The 26,549-nt window shown below is 35.6% G+C and overlaps 1 protein-coding gene across 2 annotated transcripts; it reads left to right on the forward strand.

The window, feature by feature from the left end:
• Positions 1 to 468: 468 nt before the first annotated feature.
• Positions 469 to 26,222, forward strand: LOC149071110 (uncharacterized). 2 transcript variants are annotated; one of them, XM_089248140.1, is made up of 10 exons: positions 469 to 1,109; positions 2,834 to 2,940; positions 3,636 to 3,757; positions 5,947 to 6,072; positions 7,383 to 7,475; positions 7,940 to 8,046; positions 16,284 to 16,379; positions 16,850 to 16,993; positions 20,755 to 20,844; positions 21,524 to 26,222. In XM_089248140.1, exons 1-10 carry the CDS (start codon positions 540 to 542, stop codon positions 21,746 to 21,748), a joined length of 1,680 nt encoding a protein of 559 aa, XP_089104266.1. In that variant the 5' UTR covers positions 469 to 539; the 3' UTR covers positions 21,749 to 26,222. The 2 variants fall into 2 exon arrangements, with proteins under 2 accessions (XP_089104266.1, XP_089104265.1); XM_089248139.1 differs by having other exon boundaries at positions 487 to 1,139; positions 21,524 to 21,897.
• The last annotated feature ends 327 nt before the right edge of the window (positions 26,223 to 26,549 follow it).

Consider the following 26,549-nt stretch of genomic DNA (forward strand, 5'->3'; position numbering starts at 1 on the left):
GACCTACAAGCAGCACAGATTCAATCATACACATCACTCACTTCACTTCTGAAATATAGATGGCAGCACTGAAAAATCAAACACAACACTACATATGCACTCAGACTGTTAGGTACACACACAGTTACACCTCCGGCACAACTCACTAGGTAGTAAATCGCCCATAAATGGTGATAGACCTGAGTTGCGCACGGTTAAAAGAAAGAAAGAAAGAAAACTTTACTCTTGCTATCGTGTTGAATGGTGCTGCCATCTATGCTTTATAACAACAACTCGCTGAGTGAGACGTGTCCTGTATTGATATTTCTGACAACGCTGATTATAATTATTCAAACAAAAGAAAATTGAACCTCTCGTTCATTGCCAGTACATCAAATAAATGTAGTACATGTACCATCATAATGCAGATAATCAATCTTCCTTCCTCTCTACCGCTTAACGCTCAGCCGTTGCAAAGGCGATAAAGTTGTTTACATCGATGGCAGCTTTCGTATTGTGTACGCGTTGGATGGTACGCTTGAATATGCGCGATTTCCGCGATGAAGTTGTTCAAGAGATGTAACAGGACTGAATCCGTGATGTCCATGGCGAGTAAAATAGCTCTCACCTACTGCCGGCAACGGCGTCGTTCCAGTGGCGTAATAACCTCTTGTATGATCCCTCCATCCTGTAAATACTCCACCACCAATGTATCCAAATACTTAAAGCAGTCATCATCTTCATACCTGAACATTCGTATGAGCATCAATAACACTATCTCGAAGAGCAGCTCGAATCTCATCAATGTGAAATCACCATATTGTACTAAAGTGAGCAGCGAGGACAATAATAATGGTAATAATAACAATAAAAAGGTTTTGCTGAGCCTGACTCCTCAGGGATTCACAGACTTTTTAAAACAGAACAAGCTGAGTAGATGTTTCTTTATATGGAGTGACTCTGAACGGAGGGTTGTCGCCTCACATCCAGAGCTGAAGGAGATTGAAGACTGGCTGAACGATCCATCGAATTCTTATTACAGGCAGCACGAAGCGATATTTCTCAACTTGGGCATCAGGACGGGGAACCTCATGGCTGCGTTCCTGTGGAAGATCAACAGGGGACAAGCTGTATGTGATATAGTGGAGAAAGTGACGCATGTGATAAATTATATTGTTCTGGGGGGGGGGGGGGAGTAAAAGTAGTGGCAACACTAGTCTCACATAGGCAGATACACAGCCCTCATCTCTATTCACTAAACTAATTTGGTCGGTTCCCAATATACGGTATACATTTTTGTCTTCAAGTTTGCGGCCATGTCAAAAAGTGTGATATTTCACCAACATGATCCTGCTTAGTACTAAAACATAGATGTAATAGATGATACGATGATACATGCTCACCCCATAGCTTCTATATTGGTCACTACTTGGCAATTTTTGGCTCCAAACACACCCGACAAAAAGTCACCAAGGCCGTCAGAGGCTACGGACATCAAAGCCAGTATAGAAAACAATGCTGAAAATCCAAATCATAATAAAAAATATCACTATGTACATCAGCGGTTCTCAACCGATGCTCTGTGTAAACTCCCAGGGACTCTGCGGCCGCTCGGGGAAAATAAAAAAAGAACAGTAAATTTGAAAAAAATAATTATTAATATTTTTGAATAATAAAAATAAGTCTAACTTTGATGAATAAATAAAAATAGGCCTACAGAGCTCTGTCATAGAAATTATATACTGTAAAGGACTCCATGAAAGGTTGAGAACCGCTTATCTAGATTACACATCAAAACAATACAAGGTATCAACTCTATTAAATAAACAACGCTCCTTCATGTTGTGTAAATAAATATTCCCTGTATAAAAAAATATGAGCAGGGCATAAAAGTGAATGACGAGACATCTCGTCATTGCCACTTAAATGGTTAAAACCACCTTGAATATATTTTTGAACTCATCATCTGTTTTTACTCTTCCGAGGACATCTAATAACATCAGTATTTTGGGACTAAGATTCTGAAAGTGAGGTTACCACAAAATTGGTGATTGTGCCAGGGCTGTCATTCCTTGGTGATTTAGAATTTTTTCTGCCACAGGCCCGTCGTTTGGGGGGTCGTTGCCCCCCCCCCCCAGCTATTGAAAATATACTAAAAATGGTATATATATATATACAAATATATATATATAAAATTAGAAATACATTCATTACATGTTCTTTGCCCCCCCCCCCCCTCCCCCGGAAAAAGTTGAAATGACGGCTCCTTCTGCCACATATCTTCACCATCATAGAAATTAGATATCGTTGCCAAAAAATGGCAGAACATTCAAACATCCTCAAAATAAAACTCTAATGCGAAATATAAACCAACTCCAACCAAATTCTTTGTATACATCACTTTTTGAAACCATTTTAGGAGCTAATTTTGGGCAATAAACAAGGCTTCCTTTCACTGATATAAGATTAACTTCTGTTAAAAACTGATGTGTTTGAAACATCAGGTTTGAAAATATTTATCCATGAAAAAAATGGAAAATTAACGAGCTAATGCAATGCATATTTGTAACAAACACAAGTACAAGGGAACTGAGACATTGATGTCAATGAGAATCTAGTCAATGGCCGGAAAAGCATCCAGTTGCCAAGGAAAAAATTGGATAGAGCCAAAGCTCCAAGGTAGACCATTGGCTAATTGTGAGCCCCTTCTCGGGAGCCAAAACGTTGATTTTTCTGAGGGAAAATTACTATTTACTGCAGGTTTTGAACAAAACAAGAGAACTGATATCATGTTTTAGTTTTTCTTGTCATTACTTTTTCTGATTTAAATTTTTTTTCTTGTCGAATGTTACAGTGTGGTGGTATTCGAATGTGCCCTTATGATTCCATGGAAACATACCTAGCTGATGGAATGCGTCTGTCCCGTCGACTTGGTGTTAAATCTTCTCTCGCTGGTCTGTGGTAAGAAATTTCTCCAATAATTAAATTAACTCTTTCTCATTGTTAAAACTATAATTAGAGATGTAAAATGCTTGAGAATAATCTTTCGAAGAATATTCTCATCAAGGAGAATATTCTCTGGTAGGACTACTATTATAAATAACTTGAGAATATTCTTATAAGTTCTTGATGAGAATGTTCTGTTATTTATAATACAGTTACATATAATATCCTTGAGAACATTCTCTGGAAGGACTACTTTCACTTTCATAAATTACTGGGGAATATTCTTGTAGAAAATAATAAGAATTATTCTGAAGTTATTAATAACAGTCCTTGCAGAGAATATTCTTGAATATTCTCCTCGATGAGAGTATTCTTCAGTTACCGAAATCTTTCCAGAGAGGATTATCAAGAATATATGTGATTACATGTATTATAATAAATAATTTTGATAAATAACTTGAGAGTATTATTTTCGATAAGAATATTCTCTAGTAATTTATAATAGCAGTCGTTTGAGAGAATATTGGAGAAAGAGAATATTCTTTGTCTCCATCTCTCTTTCCGTCAAGAAGATGGGAATATTGAAGTTTGTAGACACCACACTAAAAACAGAGTTTCGCTAAGGGCAGCTCTGCTTTTAGTATCATCACATTTATACCATAATATTACTTACAAACTTTACAACATTTGTATGCATTTTATTTTTGCAGGATAGGTGGTGGGAAAGGAATTATTCCCGAGCCAGCAGGGAAACAGCACATGTTACCGGAGTATCGTGCAAACATTTTCTATGACTATGGAGATTTTGTATCCACCTTAAATGGCTGCTACAGTAAGATTTTACTCATATTTATTGAAGTATGAAAAAAAACTAATTCAAACTATCAGTGATGATTGACAGTTTTTTTATTATTAATCAAATTTTCATTTTAATGCTTAACACTGTCATGCAGTGAGTTCATTAGATAGCAATATCAGCAACTTTTAAAAAATCAATACAGCTCATGGCTCCTTGAATTTTTTCAATATATTACTTTGTCTTGGTCTCCCATTTGAAGAAACTTCTTTGCAAATAGAAGCAGGCAGACCTCACTACTGCTACTTAACCGTACATAAAACTCGTACACATTCCTCTACAGAATTTCTAACAAATTGGTACATGCCAGATTATGTGTTCTTAGTGTATGCATGTCCCTAACATATTTATGTCGAAAATTTTTCGAATTTCCTCCTTGAGACCCTCTTTTCTTGTTTTTTTTCCCCGCCAAGAATCCAACTTCTTTATTTTTTCCCACGAATAATATGTAGTGCAATGTATTGTACAGTAATTTGTGTTTGAAAGGATCTAGGCAGCCTCCAGCTTTATAGTGGCTCACTGGTGTGATAAAATATTACACTACCTTGAGTGGGCATACACCATTTCAACCCTTGGGGGGGAGGGGGGTGCTAAGAAAGAGAAGCAAGTTGACTGTTTTCTATGTAATGGTGGACAATGGTATTGTCCCCTTAATTGTGCTTGCATAAAATCATTGGAAAGGCAGTTGAAAGCTATCAGTGTGTGTGTCTCAATGTCATTCACCATGAATCCCATCCCCAACTCTTCTCAATCTTTGCATCCTTTGCACACCCTTTTTTAAAAAACACATGGTATGACATCTACCTTAAAACCTGTCTGTAACAATACTGTAGGGACCTAAAAAAATATTGCTATAAACAGGTTATCAATGTAGACAGTTTGGGCATTTGCATCATTTCCTATTGAATAAGAATTTTCTTAGAACCGAAAAAAATATCATTATACACAGTATCGTACACAGATTCAAAAATAAAAATACAGACAAATAACAGTAACTTTCTCTCAAAATGAGCACAACTTCGGTCTATCACCATAGGCAGTGTACTACCGAATGAGTTGTGCGAGAGGTGTGAATGTCTGTACCTAACAGTCTGAGTGTATGTATAGTGTTGTGTCTGATTTTTCAGTGCAGTTTTGTTAATCTATGTTTCATAAGTGAAGTGAGCGAACTGTAATGATTGAATATTTGTGACGTTTATAGGCCTGTTGCTCTCTGTGTCTAGACTTTTTAACCGGGATATCAGCTTGAATTCATGCCTCAAAGTTGGGAACCACAGAAAACCAACTTCAGCCAATCACCACTGTGGCGCCTGTAAACAACAGAAAAAATTGACTGATTACAGAATATTCTGAAGTTAAATACGGTGTACTTAAAAAGTTCAGTCCTGTGACGATTTAAAAAAATTTTTGATCGTAGTCTGCTTTCTGGGCAAGTGCCATTTGCCTGTTTCAGCCCAGGTCCCTGCGATGCGAATCCGTCACTATGAGTACTCGACGACCACCACAGTGGCAGTATGCTACTACTGCTTGTTTTTTTTTTTAAGTAAAGCCAACATTTAAAGAATTTTTTATTGTTTTTGGGTAATTCAAGTTTTCTGATAATCCGAGGTAGCCTCGGTCCCATCCACCTTAGATTATCAAGACTCTACTGTAATTTAGATAGTGATATTACTAGAAAAGCCTAAAATACTGTTTTAATCAATTTCTCTGTGGATGCAGCATCGACTGTCATTGCAGTTACACTGTCCATCTATGTTAATGCAACACCCGATAATACCCATAAATCTATCTCGCATATTTGCTTTCCCTCAACCGCTAGAAGAAACTCGACCAGTGATGTCCAAACCAGTACTAAATGGATTGTCACCTTTGTTCCAGACCGAATCGCCAGAAAAAAAATCAGGATGTGATTACATCTAATATCATCAGATGGATCTTACAAAGTTTTCAAACATTCAGAAACCAAACGGTACTTTAAAAAAAGAAATATCTTTTGAAGATCAGTTGCTACTCTAAATGTTTCTGGAAAAAATTCCCTGTACTCTCTCTCTCTAGTCCACTAGTGTTGGAGTGTGCTCACACTCCAACAGTCCTGTATTTGCCCCTCGTGGTCATAAACTTTTTGCCTCTTTTAAATTTTCTTTTTCAATGTAATTTTCTATCAGTTGCAGGTATGGACATTGGTGTAAATACATATGACTTGTATAATGTTCATTCAAGAACGAGATGGGCAGTATGTGGACCAGAAGATATTGGTGGCTCTGGTAATGCCGTCAAATTACTTGCAAAAGGTTAGAATGACATTTTTTTATCGCTCTGTGAATAAATGAATAATAAAAAGTCCATGACTGAATAACGGAATCCTAGAAGGTCATTCTTAACTATCCGATTAGGCCCTGATTAGTTAACTCATTAACTCACATTACCATTCATTTCACATCTTTGCATTAGGGATTACAATTTGAAAATCAATGAAATGTTGAATCTTTTCCCATGGAGTAGGCACGGTCACAACTAAGGGAGGGCAGGGGAGGTCTGATGCGCCTGGATGCTGGACCAGAAAAGATGCTGAGTTTACTTTTTTCCATTAAAAATTATAGAGAAGGAGGTGCCAAAATTGGTTCTGGCCTCGGGCAGCAGAGTAAATTTTCTTTCCTATATGCAGTCCCAGAATAAGATAAAGGAAAGTCTCCTTGAGAAGATAAAGGAAAGCAGTCACAATGTCGGAAGGAAAGGTCACAAAATATCTGACTGATCAAGTTTTGTTGTTGCCCCTGACTTAGATAAACACCTATTACCACCTCACTATAATGGTAATAGGGGTTTATCTAAGGCAGATAAACCCACATTCAAGTTACCTCATTTCACACAGTTATTTTGCAGAATCAATTAATTGCATAAAGCAAGGCACACCTATGTATTACTTTAAGCCCTTATGCCCATCCTTCAAATTTTTGTCCCTCTATATACAGTTCAACCCTGTTTTAGCTCTGGATTTAGCACCAACCCAACTTCGCACCAGAATTTTTCAGTGATGAAATCATTTGTGTGTATTTCAGGGATTCTCCACCTGTGAATTCTCTGAGCCCTTAGGACTCCATGTGCACTTCCCAAGGCTCTACGGTTGCCACAAGACAATAAAGTAAATCAGTCAATATGATAAATAAATTTTTAAAAGTGGCCTACAGAGCTCTGACATAGGAATTGTAGACTATAAAAGCGGCTCTGCAAGTGAAAAAAGGTTGAGAAATGCAGGTGTAGGGGATATTACAAAAATTTAACTATGATTCGATATGATACGAACTCATTATAGCACCAGAATCCAGCGAAATAAATGATGCCATTGGATCGGGGGTTCAACTGTATTTCTTACAGTATTTCTTTTCTTTCTTTTTGTTCAATTTTTATGTTAATTTATGAAATATGGCTTAACATCAATTATTCCACTATGTTATATTAATCAAACTAACCATCCCAAGATGGTCCCTCTGGGCAGTTAGCGGTCATGTCTGCCTGCCTGTCTGTATATTGTGTCTAGTGGAGTCAAAAATTAGTGTTTCCGGCTGTATATATTATTATTTTTTTTATTTTTTCTCTGCAGGTGTTATATGTGCGATGGAAGCTGCATTTAATTTCCTTGGTATCAAAGAAGTTTCAGGAGTCAGAGCTGCTGTTCAAGGAGCTGGAGGAATAGGTATTAACTTTTTGATCAAAAATTGGGACCATATTACTAGTAACGGTACTCATCGTGAGCATTTGTTTTACTATTCAATTGAATTAAATGCTGATGACAAAAATTCAATTCTATGTACATTAATATTTTATCACAGTTTTTACTCAAAATTTATTGTATATTATATTGATGTATCTTGCATAATGTAATATACGTTTTCTTTTTCATTTTCTAGTGAACATAATTTTATCACTGTTTCGTGATAATTGCTGCTTTATTTTGGGTTGCTGAATTTTGGTTATATTTAGTATCCATGTTTTTTTTTATGGGCATTGTTTTCAGCATATTTTTTGCATCATTGGGCATTTTGCCTGTTGTAGCCTTTGTATTTGTATGTGTAATATTCATTGAGCTTTACCTGCAATGCTTAAGTATGTGGATTATTTTTTTTCACTCATTGGTATAACACATCTTTTTTCTCTTAGGACTTTGTGTTGTATCAAGTTTGCTTGATATGGGCGCCTCTCGAGTTTTCATAACTGATACTAGTCAGAAGCGAATTGGAGATATCCACGATATGTTTAGCTCCAAGGTATTTTTCTATCTACTGAATTTTTTTTTAAAAGGTTTTTTTCATAGTTTTGTGATGATTTGAGAATATCGTTTTGTCATCTGTATTGAAATTACCGTTGGTCCTATGCGTATAAAACATACAGGTATGAACACAGTGTAATCTCATATGCAATGAGATGCATGCATGCTTGTACAAATTCTAAGTGTATTGAGGTATTGTTTGTTGTTTGTAGGTGATGAATCCTATTCATAATTTTTACTGGTGTTTCATATGTGTAGAGTCTCAATAACTCAGATCATTTGTTTATTTTTGTCGCACCACGGTCATTTTCTGCACACAAGTGCTAATTAGACAGGGACTTATAGTTTATTGCTGATTCCGAACGACAGGCTTGTTTTTTATACTCATTGAGAGGTTGGTGCGCTAACCCCTCGATGGGGGACTCTCTGTGGCAGCAATTTTTTGCTGCGGTCAAAAAATTGCTGGGATAACTCAGATGAAAGGGGACCAAGACAATCACAAAGATTAGTAAAAACTCTAGTTATCTAAAAATAAAGAAGAAAGAAAGCAATAGTTAATGCTTATTATTGTATACCGAACAGCAGCTACAATTTATAGGGCAACTGGATACAAAATGTGGAGTTGGTGATTTTTGGAAGGAAAATTTTGGTCTCTACAGGAAATCAAACCATTATTCCTTTGTAACCCCTTGGTAAGTGTGTCAAAAAATATACTTAAATTTTGAAAACCCAACCCTGACATATCACTGAAAAGATTGGGTTGTGGAAAAAAATATTCTACAGAAAGCACACCAATAATTTTCTTCTTTGGAGCATAATATAACACCACCACATAGGACATGGGTGACAGGCTACCATAACACTAGAACAATGGTTCTTAATCAGGAGAACTGTATCAGTAAGGAAAATATTCCGTGATAAGAGCTGTTGATTCCTGTGTTGATTCCTAATCACAGTCAAACCCTGTTATATTGCCCCAATGTCGCACCAAACCTGCTTAGCAGAAAAAATTTTCAGTGAACAAATTTTCCATTTCTAAGCCTTACACGCGTTAAACCATGATTTGATATAACACCAAACTTGTTATAGGGCCTGCATTCTGTGAAATATATGATGCCGTTAAATTGGGGTTCGACTGTACATTGACTTCTCGAATTGGGGGGGGGGGGGTGTGCAAGATTTTAAGTTGAAGTAAGTTCGCTAGGGATGTAGTGTAATTAAAAATTACAGAGATTAGAATGACAAAAAAGTGGTAATTTTTAGCGCTATAGGAAAAATTCTTTTTTAAATTATTCTCAATTTTTTTTATTCACCAAAATCTTTTACAGGCAATATTTATTCTGTTTTTTCAGCATATTTTTTTCAATAAATCTTTTTCATGCACCATTTATTTGATATTTAGGACACAATGACTTGTATAACAAACTCTTATCTTACCCCGAAAAGTTTTTGATTGTGATTCTTTAAGGTCTTGTAATTTGTTGCTTCATTTTTACTTGGAAGTTCATTGAAAAATTTCTCAGAGAGCAAGCAGGCCTTCAGCATAATACTTACATAACACATGGAAATTCAAGTATTCACCATTTGAACTTCAAAATATAGAAATCAGATGGCAGCACCAGCAAGAACACGAAACAAACATAACTCATAAACGGCATAAATACATTAGAGTCATGCATATTCATTCACACAATAAGTTGCTACATGTACATATTCGTTAGAAATTCCTCAGAGGAATATGTATGAGGTGCATGTACAGTTAATAGCAAGGCCCCCCCCCCCCATTAAAAAGTCTCGCCACAGAGAACAACAGGCCTACAACGATAAATTACTCAACCATTACATTTCACTCATAGTTAGAAAAAACTGGTGGCAGATAGCAGCACTACACATAACAAGCTTCTAGTAACACATAACAAACTACATAGAAACAAACTTCACGTCAGGTTTCACTACACGTACACACACACAGAGGAATATGGAGGAGGTGCATGTGGGGTTTAGTAGTGGTTAATAGCAAGTCACAATTTGGTGGTCAGCTGAAGTTGGTTTTCTGTAGTTCCCAAGTTCGAGGCGTGAATGCAAGCCGATCTCACCGTTACAAAGTCTTGCCAAAGGGAGCAAAAGGCCTACAAACAGTAGAAATATTCAATCATTACACTTCACTTCTGAGATATAGCTGGCAGCACTGAAAAATCAGACACAACACTATATACATACTCAGATTGTTAGTACATTGATTGATAGTTGATACATCGGCACAATCACCAAGTAGTAAATTGCCGATGGCCTGAATTATGCTCAGTTTAAAAAAAAGAAAGGTTAAATAGTAGTTCATTCAAAAGATTTGAGGTATAGAACCATCAAGATATTTGTTAAGATTTTACATGTGCAGAGTGAAAACTATAAGCATGGATATCTAGAGAATCCAGAACATTGTAGCATATGCGTAGGAGAGTTTTCTGATGCATAGCCACATTGTGCATGGATGATCTATGCTACACGTAACAGCATTATATAAAATTTCATATTTGCTGGGAGTAATTTTCAGCCTTGTTTTCAAATTTAATTTTTCTGTGTGTAGGGTACTGTTGATTAAAAAACCTAGAACATTTATCTTCTAGAAATTCAAAAGCCTCAAGAACAATATAAAAGTCACAAAATTTCAATCACCTGATACTAACAATGTGAACAGGGCCAAATCTAGAATCCTGCAAACTATGTGGCGGCAGAAAGCACCAACTGAAGGGGAGGGGTGATTTGTTATCACCAAAATATTATTCGCTTACAATTGAAAAATTTCCAGAAGTGGCTCTGAACTTAGGTGTAATTGTATTTCACTTTGAATTCTTAATGAAGGCATCCATTAGTCTAGTGTTAAACACTAGAGCTTGAAAAAATATTCAGAATTGTTGAAAAACGTCTGAAAACAATGGTTTCTTAGCTGCAACAGTGGTTCAAAATGTTCACTTCCTCTCCCCATGATTCCAAACAGTAGGTAGTCTCATTGTTGATTCCATATACTGTGGTTCTTAAGGGAAACTAAATTTGCAACCATACTTCAATGCATTGTTGTGGATTTCAACAATCATGCAATAGGTTGATCAGAAAATATATAAAGAATGATCTTCCAGTATTGATATTGTCAAGAGCCAGCAATTGCAACCTTTTAAGTTGCTTCCAAGTTGTCTCCTGCGCCCTTGAGGAAATTCACCTTGAATGTCGGTTTCGTGGTTGTTAAAGAGTGTAACAAGTATGTGCTTTCAATCCACATGCATGCTTCAGTTGTGGCAAGCATGATGCGAGTGTCATCTCTTTTTAACGGTGAGATGAGGTGAATTAGGAAAGGTTTACAATTGAGAAATTCTTCCAATATGGCTCAAGGATGGCAGTCAATATTTTAGGATACTGGACGCTCTTTGGTTAGCTATGTGTATATCATGGAGTATGTAAGAGACACAGCGAGGTTGTGAATCTCAGAGTCACTCTTTTGTTGCACCTTGAGTTCATCCTGCAAATCACTGGATCAACCACTGTGGATATGATAGGTCCGCAAGGATGGTCTTAACTTGAATTATTTATTTCACTTGGAAATAATAATATGGAGAAAATTGAAAATTTACTTACATCTTTGGAAATTAATAGAGCAAAGGCGCAATGTAACAAATATAGCTTTTAGTAGCTTACAAACCATGGTCATGAAATCATCATCTGTCTCGAACTATGGTCACCTTTCACTGCCAGGGTTTGTTTGAAAGGAACTTACAGTTTAAGTATTCCGGAAAGGCTGAACAAATCATAATAAGAATGCTATCCAATTAGTAGAAAGATGGAATTAAGCATTGAGATGGTAGTTGAGAATTTTAATTGTTCAGTCAGATGGTTAAATTGTTTTAAGAATACAAAATTCCAGAAGATGGAAAGAACCGGCTGCTGTGAATCAAAAATTAATTTCTCGATTGAAATCATGCTCAGTTATCAGAACAGGATGATCTAAAAGACTATTTGATTTATCTACATTATAATACATGTCCATGGTTGTCTATAGGGAACTTTCACTGTATTCATTTTCAAACATGTATGTATGTACATAAACAATTTCTTAGTGAAATAAAAAAAATTTCAATCAAACCATCCTTGGGGCCCTATCATATTAACAGTGGTTGAACCAGTAATTTGCAGGATGACTCAAAGTGCAACGAAAGAGTCTTGGAGGAACCAATAAAAATTGCAAATAAAAAGAAAAACCATAAACTTCCTAGAATTTCTCTGGAAACCTAAATTCCAAGGGATTTCATTCTGTTTGCCTGGTTCTTTCTGAAAGTATACCAGACAAAGGATTATTTACTCTTCCAACAATGGAGTAATTGCAATTGACAACCTCTATTGTCGGGATGCTGAATCGTGACATTTATTTTATTTCAAATAAAATAAGCAATGCTCATTGAGAAACTGAGGCGACATTGCGCTGTTCCACAATTTTAATTATTTATTAAGCCTCAAAACTCAAACTCAAAATATAAACATATCATTTGAAACAATTTAAACTGCTTCTTCGGTTTTTATATAGGAATTCAATTTAAACTAAAAAGCAAAATTCACATTGCAAAAAGATTATTACCTTAGAAGCCCCTCAAAATAGGAATTTCAATAAAAGCTGACAGAACGATAGGATATATACTAACCAAAAACTACTCGGAATTAAAAAAAACACAGTACTCTCTCACCCACCATCAACCTCAGCCCTTGGGAGAACACTGTGGCAGGGAAACTCAATGTGTTGCATTATTATTTTAAATTTAAACTAAATTTTAAAGAAAGTTGAGGCAGTCCAGCAGAGGAGAGCTAAACCTCCTTACCCTAAAAGTTCCTGCCAAGAAGTTTATGTGACACCTTGCTTTCGAGCATTCTGACAGAGATCTTACCTTCTAATTGGTCAATAGAGATCATGCATTACTTCCATAATTTCATCCAAGCTTGGGAATGATACAGAAAAGAGAATATTTGTAATTTGGCGGCAGTCACTAACTGAAAAACTGAAAAATATAACACATTGGTATATATCTATATAGACTTCAGAAGGCTTTTGCTGAAGAAGTCAAGACAGGCAGAAAAAGTGTTTAATTCTGTGATGATTAAAAAATAAATTTAAAAGTCCTTATAGGAGAATGTTCTCATAATAATGAGACACTATTATAACAACAAGTTTTCCTGTGATTTTTGAGCTGTTTTTATATCGCAGTAACCTGTAGTGCTAAAGCCATTGCTTGTTCACTGATGTATTACACGTTTATGTTAACTGTTACATAAAACCATAACTGAGATAAGTTATATTTTGTTGTGTGACCATGCCTACAATTAGAGTATAAAAAAGCATGCAACAACAACCCAAGTTGCTTTTGTTTATTGATTTTCCCCCTTTATTTGATTTGGTTTAGTTGTTTTTTGCCGTTATTTCTACTTTTTCTGTTGAATTTCTAATAATTTTTTATTGTTGATATTTATATCTGTACTCATTTCCATGGTTTTAACTAAATGTATAAATGATCCTTTCCAAATATGCCATAAACCTGTGAGTACTTGCCCTAACCTGACAAGTACCAGGCCTCTGATTCCCGTTTAATGTTTCTTGAGGTGTATACAGAAAATCATTGATCATAATTCCAAATACTACTACTGCTAAACCAGACATGCACTTTGTCCATATTCCTCTTAAGGAATTGGTACATTTGGTACATTTGGATATTGGAATGTGTGTGTATGCATAGTGAACCTTCCGTGATGCCCCAAAGTAGAATGTTTAGCACTGTTCTGCGACGAGCCCTCAGCTGACTGGAAATGTTCTGCGGTAAAAATCCCCATACATGTAATAGTGTTTTGTTGGTTTTTTGCACTTTTTCTTAAAATTCTTCCAAATTGTTCTGCAGTAGCGCTAATTGTTCTACGACGTGCGTCGCAGATTTTGGAACATTCTGCTTTGAGGCAGTGATGTTTGTTTCTGTGTAATGCTTGTTATGTGTGTAGTGCTGCCATCTGCAATCAATTTTTTAAATTATGAGTTTTTTTTGTTGCTATTCCAAATAACAAATCATAGAGTAAAAGGAACGTAGAGGTTATAAAAACATTATTCAATGTTTTCATGTTTACAAAATGAAAAGAAAAAATAAACTAAAAGAAAACTTAAAATCAGTATCATTTTGATCACATTCCATTTCAACCACAGATGACGAATCGTTATCACTGATCTGTTTATTTTTTGAAAATTCCTCAGCTGTCTTCATTAGTAGTAGAAACTTCTCCAGTAATGACTTTAAGCGTCTATATATTTCTTGTTCATAAGTTACAATTATGAGCCATATTGACTGCACAAGCAACTATCCCAACATATAACAGGACACACAGATACTTGCTCCAGGCGTATGTGACCTAAGAAACCAATTTTTTTTTACCCCTCCAGACCAACTGTGACCAACCAACCCTGCTTTGTCTCCATTGGGGATATAAACTGGTTCATCTCGGGAGACGTGGGCCAGAGTGGAAAATCCAATGACATCCAAGACCAGCAAACTGTCTGTACCAGGCCAGACAGCCCCAAGTCAACCAACAGCACTCCTCCCACAATTCCCCCCACCTCCGCACCCACACTTCCCCCATTTACTGTACAAAAAATTACCTATCAAATACATAGATGTGGGGAAACAAGGGCAGGTGCCAGCAGCCCTTCGAAGAAGAAGGCCAAGAACACGATCGAGTTGAAGAAGGAAATCGTTGAAAAATATGAGAGTGGCTTTAAGATTGCTCATTGGAAGCATGTATGGGATGTCACCATCCACAATAGGTTCCATTATGGCTCCGTGTAGTGTTGTGGGGGAATTTTTAGTGCTGCCATATACATTTTGTACCAATTACAGTACATTCCCGGTTATATTTGTTACCCAACATATAATTAACATTTGCGAATGACAACAATGAAATACAAAATTTTTTCTCCACTAATAAGATTTATTACAACATTTAAGTTTTTACATTTTTTAGAACTTTTAACCAGTTAAAGGAGCAAATATAAATACAAAAATTTTTTAGACTTTTTAACTTTAAATATTGCACATTAATTGGTCCCAGGTGGTCTCGAGGTTTATGACATCAGCTCAGCCCTGCTGTCGTGCGTGAGATCTTTCTCCACATGAACTGTATACGATCAGGTTTCCGGATGGGTGAACTGTATATGACAAGATTTCCGGACGGGTCGGTGTCCCGGTAAAATGTCTAGCCCTCCATCAGGCTTGTGCTATTTGAATATGGCTGACAGGAACAAGAGCCAGAGGTGGCCTTAAGCCACTATATCTGAACTCGATTAGACTGTCGGATCACCAAAACATAGAGACGGAAAGGGTGCCATGTAGAGCACACCTATTCGTGGGCGAAACGCCTTAATGACTAGATTGTTTTGTGTGTAATTTTTGTCTGTCGTTCTCAGCACACTGGCGACCTTTAAAGGGAATCGTCCCATACCAAGATCCAATCAGACAGCAGGATCAGTAGCCTGTAAAAACTTAGCATATTCAAGCAGTAAAACTCATTTGCATATCATAAGGAATAAAACACTATTTCAACTTTTGACATATGGAAGTTGGCAACATAGAAGGAATAAACATTGAAGACCTGGCCAGGTTCTGCAGCACTAAGCCTATTGTACATTGATTTTTATCATGAAGCTATTGACCATAAAGTGGTCCACGGCCCACAGATGGCATGAAGGTAAAAACATTGCAAATTTTTCTTATATAATTATATTGCAAAACATTTATCACAATTTAATATTGCACAATAATATTTTCATATTCTTTATGTGGAGTTAGACGATGACTCTGTGGGATTCCCACCAGCGATTCATGGGACTTCCCATCATAATATTGGTAACTGGCAGGCCCCTCATGTGTTGCAATTTCATATTGTGAGTGAGGTGAAATGATTGAATATTTGTACCGTTATAGGTCTGTTGCTCTCTATGGCGAGACTTTTTAACAGGGGGGAATCAGGGCTTGCATTCGCACCTCAAAGTTGGGATTTTGGAAGTAACCATATACAGTGAAGTCTTTTAATAATTGAACTCTCACATGAAAATGAATGGGGCTGAGACCCTCCAAACAACTGGTTTATTAATTCATTTATAAAATGCTTCTGTTTTGTCTTTATTAATATCTGTAATGTTTTTGCCATATTTTCATGATCAAGGCTAAAGGAAGATTAAAAGTGGAGAAAGTTCCTATTGGAGACATGAGCATTTTCAGCACCGATTGCGATATTGTCTTACCTTGTGCAGTTGGACGTGTGAGTAGTATAATTAGTATACATATTTGAGGTCTTAAAATTTCCTGTGCTAACACATGTTTGTAGCTTATTTATATACAGCTTGAGATTGAGAAAAACATAGCTAAACTGAAAGGGCAATTCAGGCATAAAATAAAAATACAAAATCACATAGGAGCATGGGTGCACAAACAGCATCCAGAGCCGGTACAGGAAGTAGTTGTATCACACACTTTTAAAACAATCCTGAACTCAGCAAGCATGAAGTCGCAATTCTGACAACATAAATACATCAGGGGCCACACATACACTCAGAACACACATTCCCTTTAACAAATTATGTGCCCAAACAAATTATTTAATTATATAGGTTATGTTTGAAAGTGCTTAAATTGACTTCAAGAGACTTTTTTATCATTTATTCTCATCAGTTTTTTTTATCTGTGAAAGAGTTCTTGTTATAAATTATTACTTTTGCTTTTTTTTTTCAGGTTTTGAACCCTGAAACCATTCCAAAAATAAAGGCCAAAGTAATATGTGGTGCTGCAAATTCTCTTTTATCTGACGAAGAACATGCAAAGCTCTTACAAGAACAGGGTGTTACGTATGTGCTGGAGTATTTGCCGAATAGAATGGTATGCAAGGATCCTTAATTCCGGTCATCATAATGTCATATAAGCTATTTGAGTGAAAATTGTGATATAATATGTTACAGAGTAAAAGTGATAAATCACATAATATTTCTGTAAGTTTGACAAATTTTATTCACATATACTGGGAATTTATTATATTTACTGTGGATTGCATATAATCGTAGCTCATATTGGTAAACATGATAAATCACATTAATTATAGGCGAGTTCACTTATAACATATATCCCCTTAGTGATTCGACAAGTGTATGTTATAACCGACGTAATTGTTATAAGCAAGGTCTTGAAATTATCTTATAAAGTATATTAGTTGCATACATGCATAAAGTGCATCATGGGGATTTCCCCAGACAAAATAAGCTTAATCAGTACGAACATAATTAGTAAATTTGATATAGAGCATGAAAAAAGATTTTGATTAATATCTTCTGAGGGATTTTAAAAATTTATTAAATTGCATGATACAATGAACTTACGTGCATTTTTTTTTTCATTCAATTTATTTCACTGGCATTATTTGAGTTTATGCCTGTAGTTTTCATGTAAAATTGTCAGCATTTGTACAATTAATTAAGGAAAAAACTAATGTTCATATAAATTTTATTTACCTTCAATCAACATGCTTTTGCATGGTCTTTCAATATGTGGAGATTTGATGCTTTTAAAACTGTACAGATGTGTCTGCTATTCAGGAACGCAACAATCATTGATCACCATCATCATCTAGGTGATCCAGAAGTATCAGGGAATGTACACATTCAATGATTCAAAAAATCAACAACAATTTTCACAGAAATGGAAGAAAGAGAGGATTTTTTTAAATAGCAAGAAATTTCAACTTCAGAATAGATGTATTTGTCACTAATAGGTAGCGCTTCATTCCCCACAGCCATGGAAGAGATTATGTTTCTGCTCTGGAGATCCAGAGCAGTATGTTGGGCAAGGCGAATTAGTCAGAGCAAAAGGTGTAACATGCATTTCAATTAAACTTTTATAGCAAAATAAGGGATCCACCTGTTAAATCAAAAAAGTGAAAATTTGCACATTCATGCTTCTGACATGAGGGAGACGATATATTTTTAGGATTGGCATACTTTCATATTTCATCTTTTTCATAATTTTAAATATTCTAATAGTTTAGAGTTAAATGAAAATTTTCCTCAGCTTCTTTTTTCCATTCGTGACATTCGGAAAACATTGGTTCAAATCCTACAACACCAGTTGCCACCTCTCAAATTTTGTGGTGAGAAGGTTAAAAAGAATGTAGCTCCCAAAGCAGAATGTGCCAAAATCTGTGATATGTGTCGCAGAACAATTAGCGCTACTGCAGAATAATTTGGAAGAATGTTAAGAAAAAACGCAAAAAAAAAAACCCCCACTATTACATGTATGGAGATTTTTACCACAGAACATTTCCAGTTAGCTGAGGACTCGTCACAGATCAGTGCTAAACATTCTGCTTTGGGGAATGTAGCCATCACTTGAACTTCTCCTTTTAAATCAATTGCAATTGTAAATTAATCCATAAATTACATTTATTCAAGAGTAAAAAGGTGAATGTTTTTATTAAATGTCCTGGCTACTTTTTTTATGTGAGAAATATATAATTAATTATTTTCACTTTACCACATGTTTCAGTTCAAAGATTTTCTATTAATTTTAAAAAGTACATGTTTTCAACATACATAGTTTTTATCAGTGTTGCAAAACATGTAAAAATATATTTATCTTGGCATTTACGTAACCAGAATCAAATTTTGATCATAAGGGGGGGGGGGAAGTTTTTAAAAAATCGAAATTTCTTAGGTGCAACATCAAGCTGCAGTAATGTTTCCTTTAAAGTTGCGAGTGCCTCTCGTGCAGGACTTGTTTAATGCATGGGCAAACAGACCACATGCCCAAGGCCCATTAATTTTCAGGGACCCCAGAAATTTCTGTCTTTTGTGTTTTAGTCATTTACTTCCCTTTCATAGAATACAGTCAGAGAACATTGTTATGTGTTTGAGTAAGTAGTGAGGTCTCTCAATCCTAATGAAATATATGATACCATAAGACAAAAGAAAAGCAGCTGGAAGCAGGTTCCTTGATGATGGGGATACTGCTTCTGTAGATCTTTCTCTTGGGGACAATTTTAGAGTAGCATGGCATTTTGCATTGTGTGAGGCATTGCAAGACAGATGAAGTCTCACAAAACCCCAATGTTTCAGCAACATTATAATACTGATTTGGATGATGATTTTTCTGAATAAATTCGGCGATTTCTGTCAATTAAAGAGGGAATTGAAAACCCTAGTGAAATTTTGCAAAAGTTGCATAACCTTGACATGAGAGCAATATTTCCAAATGTTGAGACTGCTCTAAAAAATTTTACGAATATTCCTATAAGCGATTGTATAAATGAGCAAAATTTTTCCCTTTTGAAAAGATTGAAGTGTCCTCAAACGACTATACTGAGTCAAGACAAACTTACAGAACTTTCATTTGAGAGTGACATTACTTCAAATTTACAATATGACGACCTCATTAGAGACTTTGCAGCACTGTAGGCAAGAAAAAGAAGCTAACTTCATTAATTGTTTTGACCTGTGCACACACATATTTGATACTCCAATGTATTAAATGCCCGGCACCAATTCATGCTTTTCATTAATTTGTAATGGCAATGTGTTAATATATAGTTTATTATAATTAATTTTGTTTCACGAATAATATCTAAATGTTTTTTAGGATATATGTTTCAGGGAAATATACACTAGTTGGAACAGAAATGGATGCTCTCTGCATCTTCATGTATTGTTTGTTTATATTTTCATCATGTTTATTTTTATGAAGTCTCGTTTTATGAAAAACGAGTTTTTTTTCCCGCATATTTAGTTCCCTCATCTTGTTAAATTTCCAAATGCAAAATTTAATACCTTGGCAAAAATGCAAAGAAAGAAAATTTCATTAAGAATTTATTTTGATAGTAATTTTACATAATTGTTGCATGATGTCATGCCATTTTCCCTTCAAAATATGAAATGCAGATGGCAGTACCTGCAGAACGCAAGCATTCATAACTCTGGCAACACCATCTCAAAGGGTGTTGGGCCCTGGATTTCATGTTTGCCCAGGACCTGAACTTATGATGAGCAGGACTTGCTTGCCAAATTAGAAATGATTGGAAATGTGTTGCCCCCTAGATAATCGGCAAAAAAGGGAGAGAAACACAAATAAAATATAAATAAGAATGCAATTAACAAAAAGAAACTGTTCAGAGTATTTGTGATTATCCAAGTTTAAAATGAACAACCAAAACTAATAAAATGTTTCAAGTGTCAAGCAAACATCAAATTAGTGCTGAAAAATCAGATTTGGTATATCCCTTAATATTGCTAAACTTAGATCAATTTTTTCACCATGAAGTTTGAACAAACTTTGCTGCTGACTATATTTCATTCATCAGCAGGTGAAGAAGCGTCCCTAAGAATTTTTTCAATTTATTTTTGGTCTTTTTTTTTAATTCATTTTTTGTTCAATTTTGTACGAATAACCCACATGTGACTTCTCTAAGAAATATTTTTTTTAAATGCTCCAACTCTTGGATTTCTTGCAGTTTGAAACACTTAGAACTAATTCATTAACCATGTAAATATCTTGCTTGAGAAAACATTGTATGCCAAGCTATGCAGCGAGCAGCAATTATTATTTTTTTTTGAGGTTTTCACATCTTGTGTTTCATAACATCATTTTTAACTTAACAGGCTTTGGTTAACTCTGTGTATGAGAACTATGGAAGATTGTACAGAGATCCTATAGTACAAAAACACTTTGACAGAGAATGGGAGCATGCCGTAAGTTGATCTTGTTATGTACTGTAAAAAATACTATTATAAGCCAGACAAATTCAATTTCGGTATTCCGCTTAAATTTCAATTTTGTATATACAGGGTGATTCAGAACTCATGAACAAAACTTTCATTATTGATAGAACACATCTAAAAAGTTTCGGACCATGCTTGTTTGTTATACAAGCAGTGAAGTGCTAGGAGGTAGCAGTTACTGTCTCATGAGATGAAATCTATCATCTAAATTATCCTTATTGCATTATCACTTAATAATTGCTTCTATCTCAGTAGTAATCCTGTGATTACGTTTCAATTTGATTAATGTGAATTTTTTCACAGAAAAGCTTGTAATGCAGAGTTTGTTTAAGAGTCGAAGTATTGCTGTATTGCCAAAATTTATGTTAAAGTTAATCCTCAATTTTTTTTTTTTACTACGGCTTTGGGAAAGTCATCACATACAAGACAATGTATTAAAGGGAAACCTCCTGTAATGGTCCCCCCCCCCCCTGTCTCTTTTATGGATGAAAAATGATTAAGTTTTTTTTAAAACTCTTCAACAACAAACAACCCCCCCCCCCCCTCTTTTATGGGTGGTTTTCTTTTTTTTTTGCCCCACCGGTGTCTGCAAAAGCAAGGTTTTGCTGTATTTACAACTTTATCTCGCACAACTCATTTCTTTTCACAGATATATGTATTAACCAAGAGGGTTTTGAAAGATGCGGCCGATAACAATGTCACGGTCGTACAAGCAGCAAATGAATTGGCCGAGCAGTACAGCATGCAAGATCATCCATTGTGGCCTGGCCGAAGTAAAGCCATCATCCAAGATCTGATAGCAAGACAGTGGCATCACTCTAATGACTTTTGGAGAAAAAGACGGAATTTTGCTGCGGCCGAAGGGTGTGCTTGAATAGCTGCCAGATTTTTCCCTTGTATACATTGTTATGCATAGTTTTATCCACCACAGTTTGCCTTCCCTTATGACTAATGGCCTATAGGTGTCAACAGCCAGGTGTATGATGGAAAAAATATGTAGTTTGATTCTGAGAATCATTGAGACTTAGGTAAATTCTAGGTATGTTCGATACAAATATAGTATCTAGTTATGGAAAAACTACCATTTTTTTCTTTTCCTGTCAGCCAAAATGAAGATGTTTTTTACCAATGGTTGACCCTCCATGAAGTGCAAACTTGAAGGACTTTTCAATACAAGTTTTTCCATGTAACAAAGTAAATTATTCAGTTTTTATGGTTTCAATCATCAGGCTCTTGAAAAAATCCTTACCCACGCGGGAAATATTTTTGACATTCCCCTGACCTCATTTTTTTTGTCAAAAAAACTTTTTTTTTGCCCTTTCAACTCAATGATTTGATGACTCAACTCAAATTTAGTGCCCAGTGCGACCGCACTGGTTGCAAGGCACAAGAGCTGTTTTACCAATCATCACATTATAGTGTCTAATATAAAATTAAAATGAGTTCAAATGTTTTAGTTCATTTTCAACGGTGAGTCAGATTTCTTTTAGTTAATCTGAGGGATCAATTTACACCTGATAGTGTGTAATAATTCATATTATGCCCGATGGAGAATTAAATTCATTTTTGTAGATTTTCGTATCATCTAAGAGTGACCATCTTTTCAATTCATGGAAAATCTGCTCTTGAATCTTTGCTATCAATTCAAATTTACAGCTGATCAAACATATAAATGTAATTCTTTAAATTCACACACTGCCAAGATGGCAGTTGAATGGCTGCACCTATTGTAAAACACAACACCAAAAAAAACAGGTGCACAAGTAGGTAGTGGGAAAAAGTAGTAAATTGTCACAGTGGAAATAGCCGAGAATGATTCGAAGTCAAGAAAGGAAAAGCATATTACAAAATACACACAGAGATTTGAGCCTGTCTATCGTTGAAGAAAGGCATGTCTCTTAAAATTAGAATGGCAGAACAAAATGAACCACTCGTCTTGGGTTTTGTTACCAAGACAAGTTCAGCATATTGCTCCAAGAGGCGTACACTTCTTCAGGGGTGTCAAAAGTGTTTTAGACTTATGGCTTAGCATGAGTTTTATGTACGATATTGATTTTTTGCAGTAATTTGAGAAGGCTTTTCCGCATGCTGCAAAAGAGCATTAGGGGGTGCTCAAGCACTCATAGTGCCCCAAGTCCCAATGCCATACGGTCCCTTCATTCAACTTTTCACCGGCGGGGTTGAAGGAGGAGCAAAGATTACACATACTCAATGTATGTATATATACACACAATTTCTAGTGTATTTTTTAAAGCCCGACCCCGCCCACCCATTCCCAGCAAATGAAGGTTCTGATGCCACAGCATCACTCAGGGCATGAATCGTGTTGGAAATAAATACAATTTGTGAGGTAGATAGCAACACTTCCCAAAATGCATGACATGTGCAATCCCTAGATATACATGTAAAGTTTCATCAACAACAGTTTCTGGTGCATGTCATTATTTGTTAGGTCAATAGCCATAACATCATCTGTTCTTGTCCGTTATTCATTTGAGGTTCATCATAAAAATTTAACGAGTTGCATGTGTGGTGGTACCTGTAGTTTTATAGAAGAAGTCTCTTTTATGCAAGTTAAATATAGATTGAAATTATTGTAACAGGTGTTTATAATTAAACTTGGTGCGTTCTGAGAGCTGTCTACAACAGTGTTTCCCAAATAGGGCAATATTGCCCTTTGGGAGGGGCAATGAAATGGTCCGGAGAGGGAGTGCAGTAGAAGCTATGGATATAGCATAGGATCCTATGGGTTATCTTCAATTGCAAGAGGGGGGAAACGATGAGAAAGAATTATTCTGAAGAAGGGGGTGATGGAATAAAAGTTTGGGCAACCCTGGTCAGAGTTCGGTCAACTCTTTCATAAATGTCTTGATGAAGGGATAGAAAGAATTTTTAAAGCTCTTTCAAAGATAGAAAAATCTCAACATAACTTTTGTTACAGACACACACAGTGTTCATAAAAGTTTCATCAACAAAACATGTTCTTGTTAGCATTACATCATACTCTTTAGCGAAGAAACTTAGAATATGAAAAGGGCTCTGCTCAAGATAACTAAATACTTTGCAGTTTGATTGCATGTTTGTAAACAGCATATGCACTACAATTTGCATGGAAAACACCCTCTAGTGGTGAATGTCATTACTTTTTTTATTTTTTTTTATTTCAGAATTCCTTTCCCCTCATTAAGATTTTCCCAAGGTTTCATATCTCTGTGATGAAATAAGTAGTTAAGACTTTAGAAAACTTACCATTTTCAGTTATAGACACCCTATATATTATTGCATCAAAGTGAATCTATCTATGTATCTTTCAAATTCCTTCCTGTTTTAAATTTTGTTACCAAAACTGTGTACTATGCTGAAAGTTTTGCAATACCATGTGATTTTTGAATTTGATGCCAGCACAAGGCATTCAATGTATCTGTTAATAGTAATCCAGTAAAAGCATCTTTGCACATCAAGTTTTCTTATAGATTCTTTCATATTTATGTGGTATTCATGACATGAGCCTTTCAAGCATCAATAACAACAGAATGGATACCTTTCTGTTAACCGAATGGCATGACAGATTTGATTGAAGATTTTTTTCCTTTTAAGAAACACAACAATTTTTATCCCCCCCCCCCCCCCCCGCTTCTTTAATATTTCACAGTGTTATTCAATATCTGTATGTACTTGTATAAATACCGTATTTTATTATTTGAATAGATATTTTTTACAACCAATGTTGAGCTTTTTTTTGTGATCACCTTCACTCACCTTTCACAAAGGAATTATGATCTGAGTTTTTACTGTGCAACTTCTGAAATAGTTAGAATCGCTGAAATATGTTGTTCAAGACGTTCTGAACTATAGTTAGATTGAAATGCTGCTGCCTGTGATTTACTTATATGTCTACTTTTAAGCTCAGAATGTATAAAACTGATTCCCAACCTCCCCAAAGCAGAAGATTTTGCATTGTGTACAATGAGCCTTCAACTCACTGGAAATGTTCTGCAACAAAAATTCCCCATAATAGTGTTTTCTACACTTTCTTAAACTTCTTCCAGATTGTTCTGCAAAGGTACATCACAGTTTTGGTGTGGCATATTCTGCTTTGGGGGCCCAACCTGTGGTATGTGTATTCCTGGGGGGGGGGGGGGTACGTTTCATTAAAAAATCTACATTGATGGAAAAATATGAGTAAATTTATGAGAAAATTGCAAGAAATTAATTAGGGCACAATATATGGGAGACTATGAAAGCTTTTTATACATTTATAGGTAGATATGCATAGGAGTGTGCATATTCACCACACATTGGTGGGCAAGCCTTCTATGTATTTCCATTGGTAAAAGTCTCAACTCCATTGGCGAGTCTTCCTCCCCTGAAGCGAATATGCTGAAAACTGGGACAAACAGAACATTTTCAGTTGATTGAAACATTCTTTGCATTTCTAGGAATAAGCAAGCATCCTCTGAGTTTCTTTCTTTCTCTTTGGATATGCAAGCCTATTCCAACATATTTCTAAGCATAAGAAATTCACATTCAGGATTTAAGCATGCCGTCTACATATTTCTAGAGTTAATCAAACGTTCAAACCTTTCAAAGATTTTTAGTTACACTCAAGCCTCTCATGCATTTCCGGGAGCAGCAGGAGGCATAATCAGATACAAGGTGATAGGGCGATTGCCCCCCCCCCCTGTTAAAGTGTATTGGCGGCATAAGCGGGGGGGGGACGGAAATGTACTATTTTTCCTCCCACTGACAATACACACCATGACCCCCATAAGGGTGGGGCCTATGGTATGATTCTCATCTTCTTTTTTCTTCCATAGTACCAAAGATAACACCATCTAATTTAAGTATTGGTCAGGCTAATTGTAACAGTGCTTCTGTATTTGAGCTAGAATTCAAATTTTGTCCTTAACTGACAGAAGTTGGTTGCTAGATACTCGACTGCCAGTGAGTAATTTTTCATGAAAAAATATGTTGTTTATTTAAGCGAGTAGTGGTTGTAAAATGTTGCTTTATTTGTACAAAGTATATGGATATTCCTTATCGTTTGTGTGTGTTTTATCCTCATTTATCAATATACTTGCCTTTACAGCAACACTTAACATTTTTGAGAGAGGGAACATCATTTATTATGGTAGTATTAATTGGATTATTCAAGCAATAATCAATGAAGAGATTATTTTGTATTGACAAGATTAATCCTGGTGATGCGAACTACACGAGAAAAACAACCCACGTTATTTTTTTGTTGTTATAACTGTTGTTTATTTCATTGTTTATTTTTAAATAGAGTTTATTACATTTAGTTTTGTTTTTTTGTTCTCGTTGAATTAAAATATATGTGTATCCTATTTCTCTTGTTATTAGTAGTTTTTATTTTTTGAAGTTGTTGCTTGTGACGCAGCAGTTTGCCTCAAAACTGAGGAAGGAAAATTTATTGAACTTTTTTTTCTATCTACAGGTTGTTCCATGAATTCATAAATAGTTTGAAAAATCATTAGAATTGTAGAAATCGGTATGTTTGTAGTAATGTGGTTTATGAAAAGTTATTCTCCCAAGGAGGTGTTTTTTTTGTCAGAAAAATTATTTCAAATTTTTGTCGATAGAAGAGAGCGCTACACGAATGCAAATCAGCAGAAATTGAACCTGAATCTTTATGTGTCCAAAATGTTTGTAAA

The sequence above is a fragment of the Pholcus phalangioides genome, unplaced genomic scaffold, assembly GCF_987345545.1.
Source record: "Pholcus phalangioides strain wild (caught in Gottingen) unplaced genomic scaffold, Ppha-v1.0 ptg000019l_1, whole genome shotgun sequence".
NCBI classification, from domain to species: Eukaryota; Metazoa; Arthropoda; class Arachnida; order Araneae; family Pholcidae; genus Pholcus; species Pholcus phalangioides.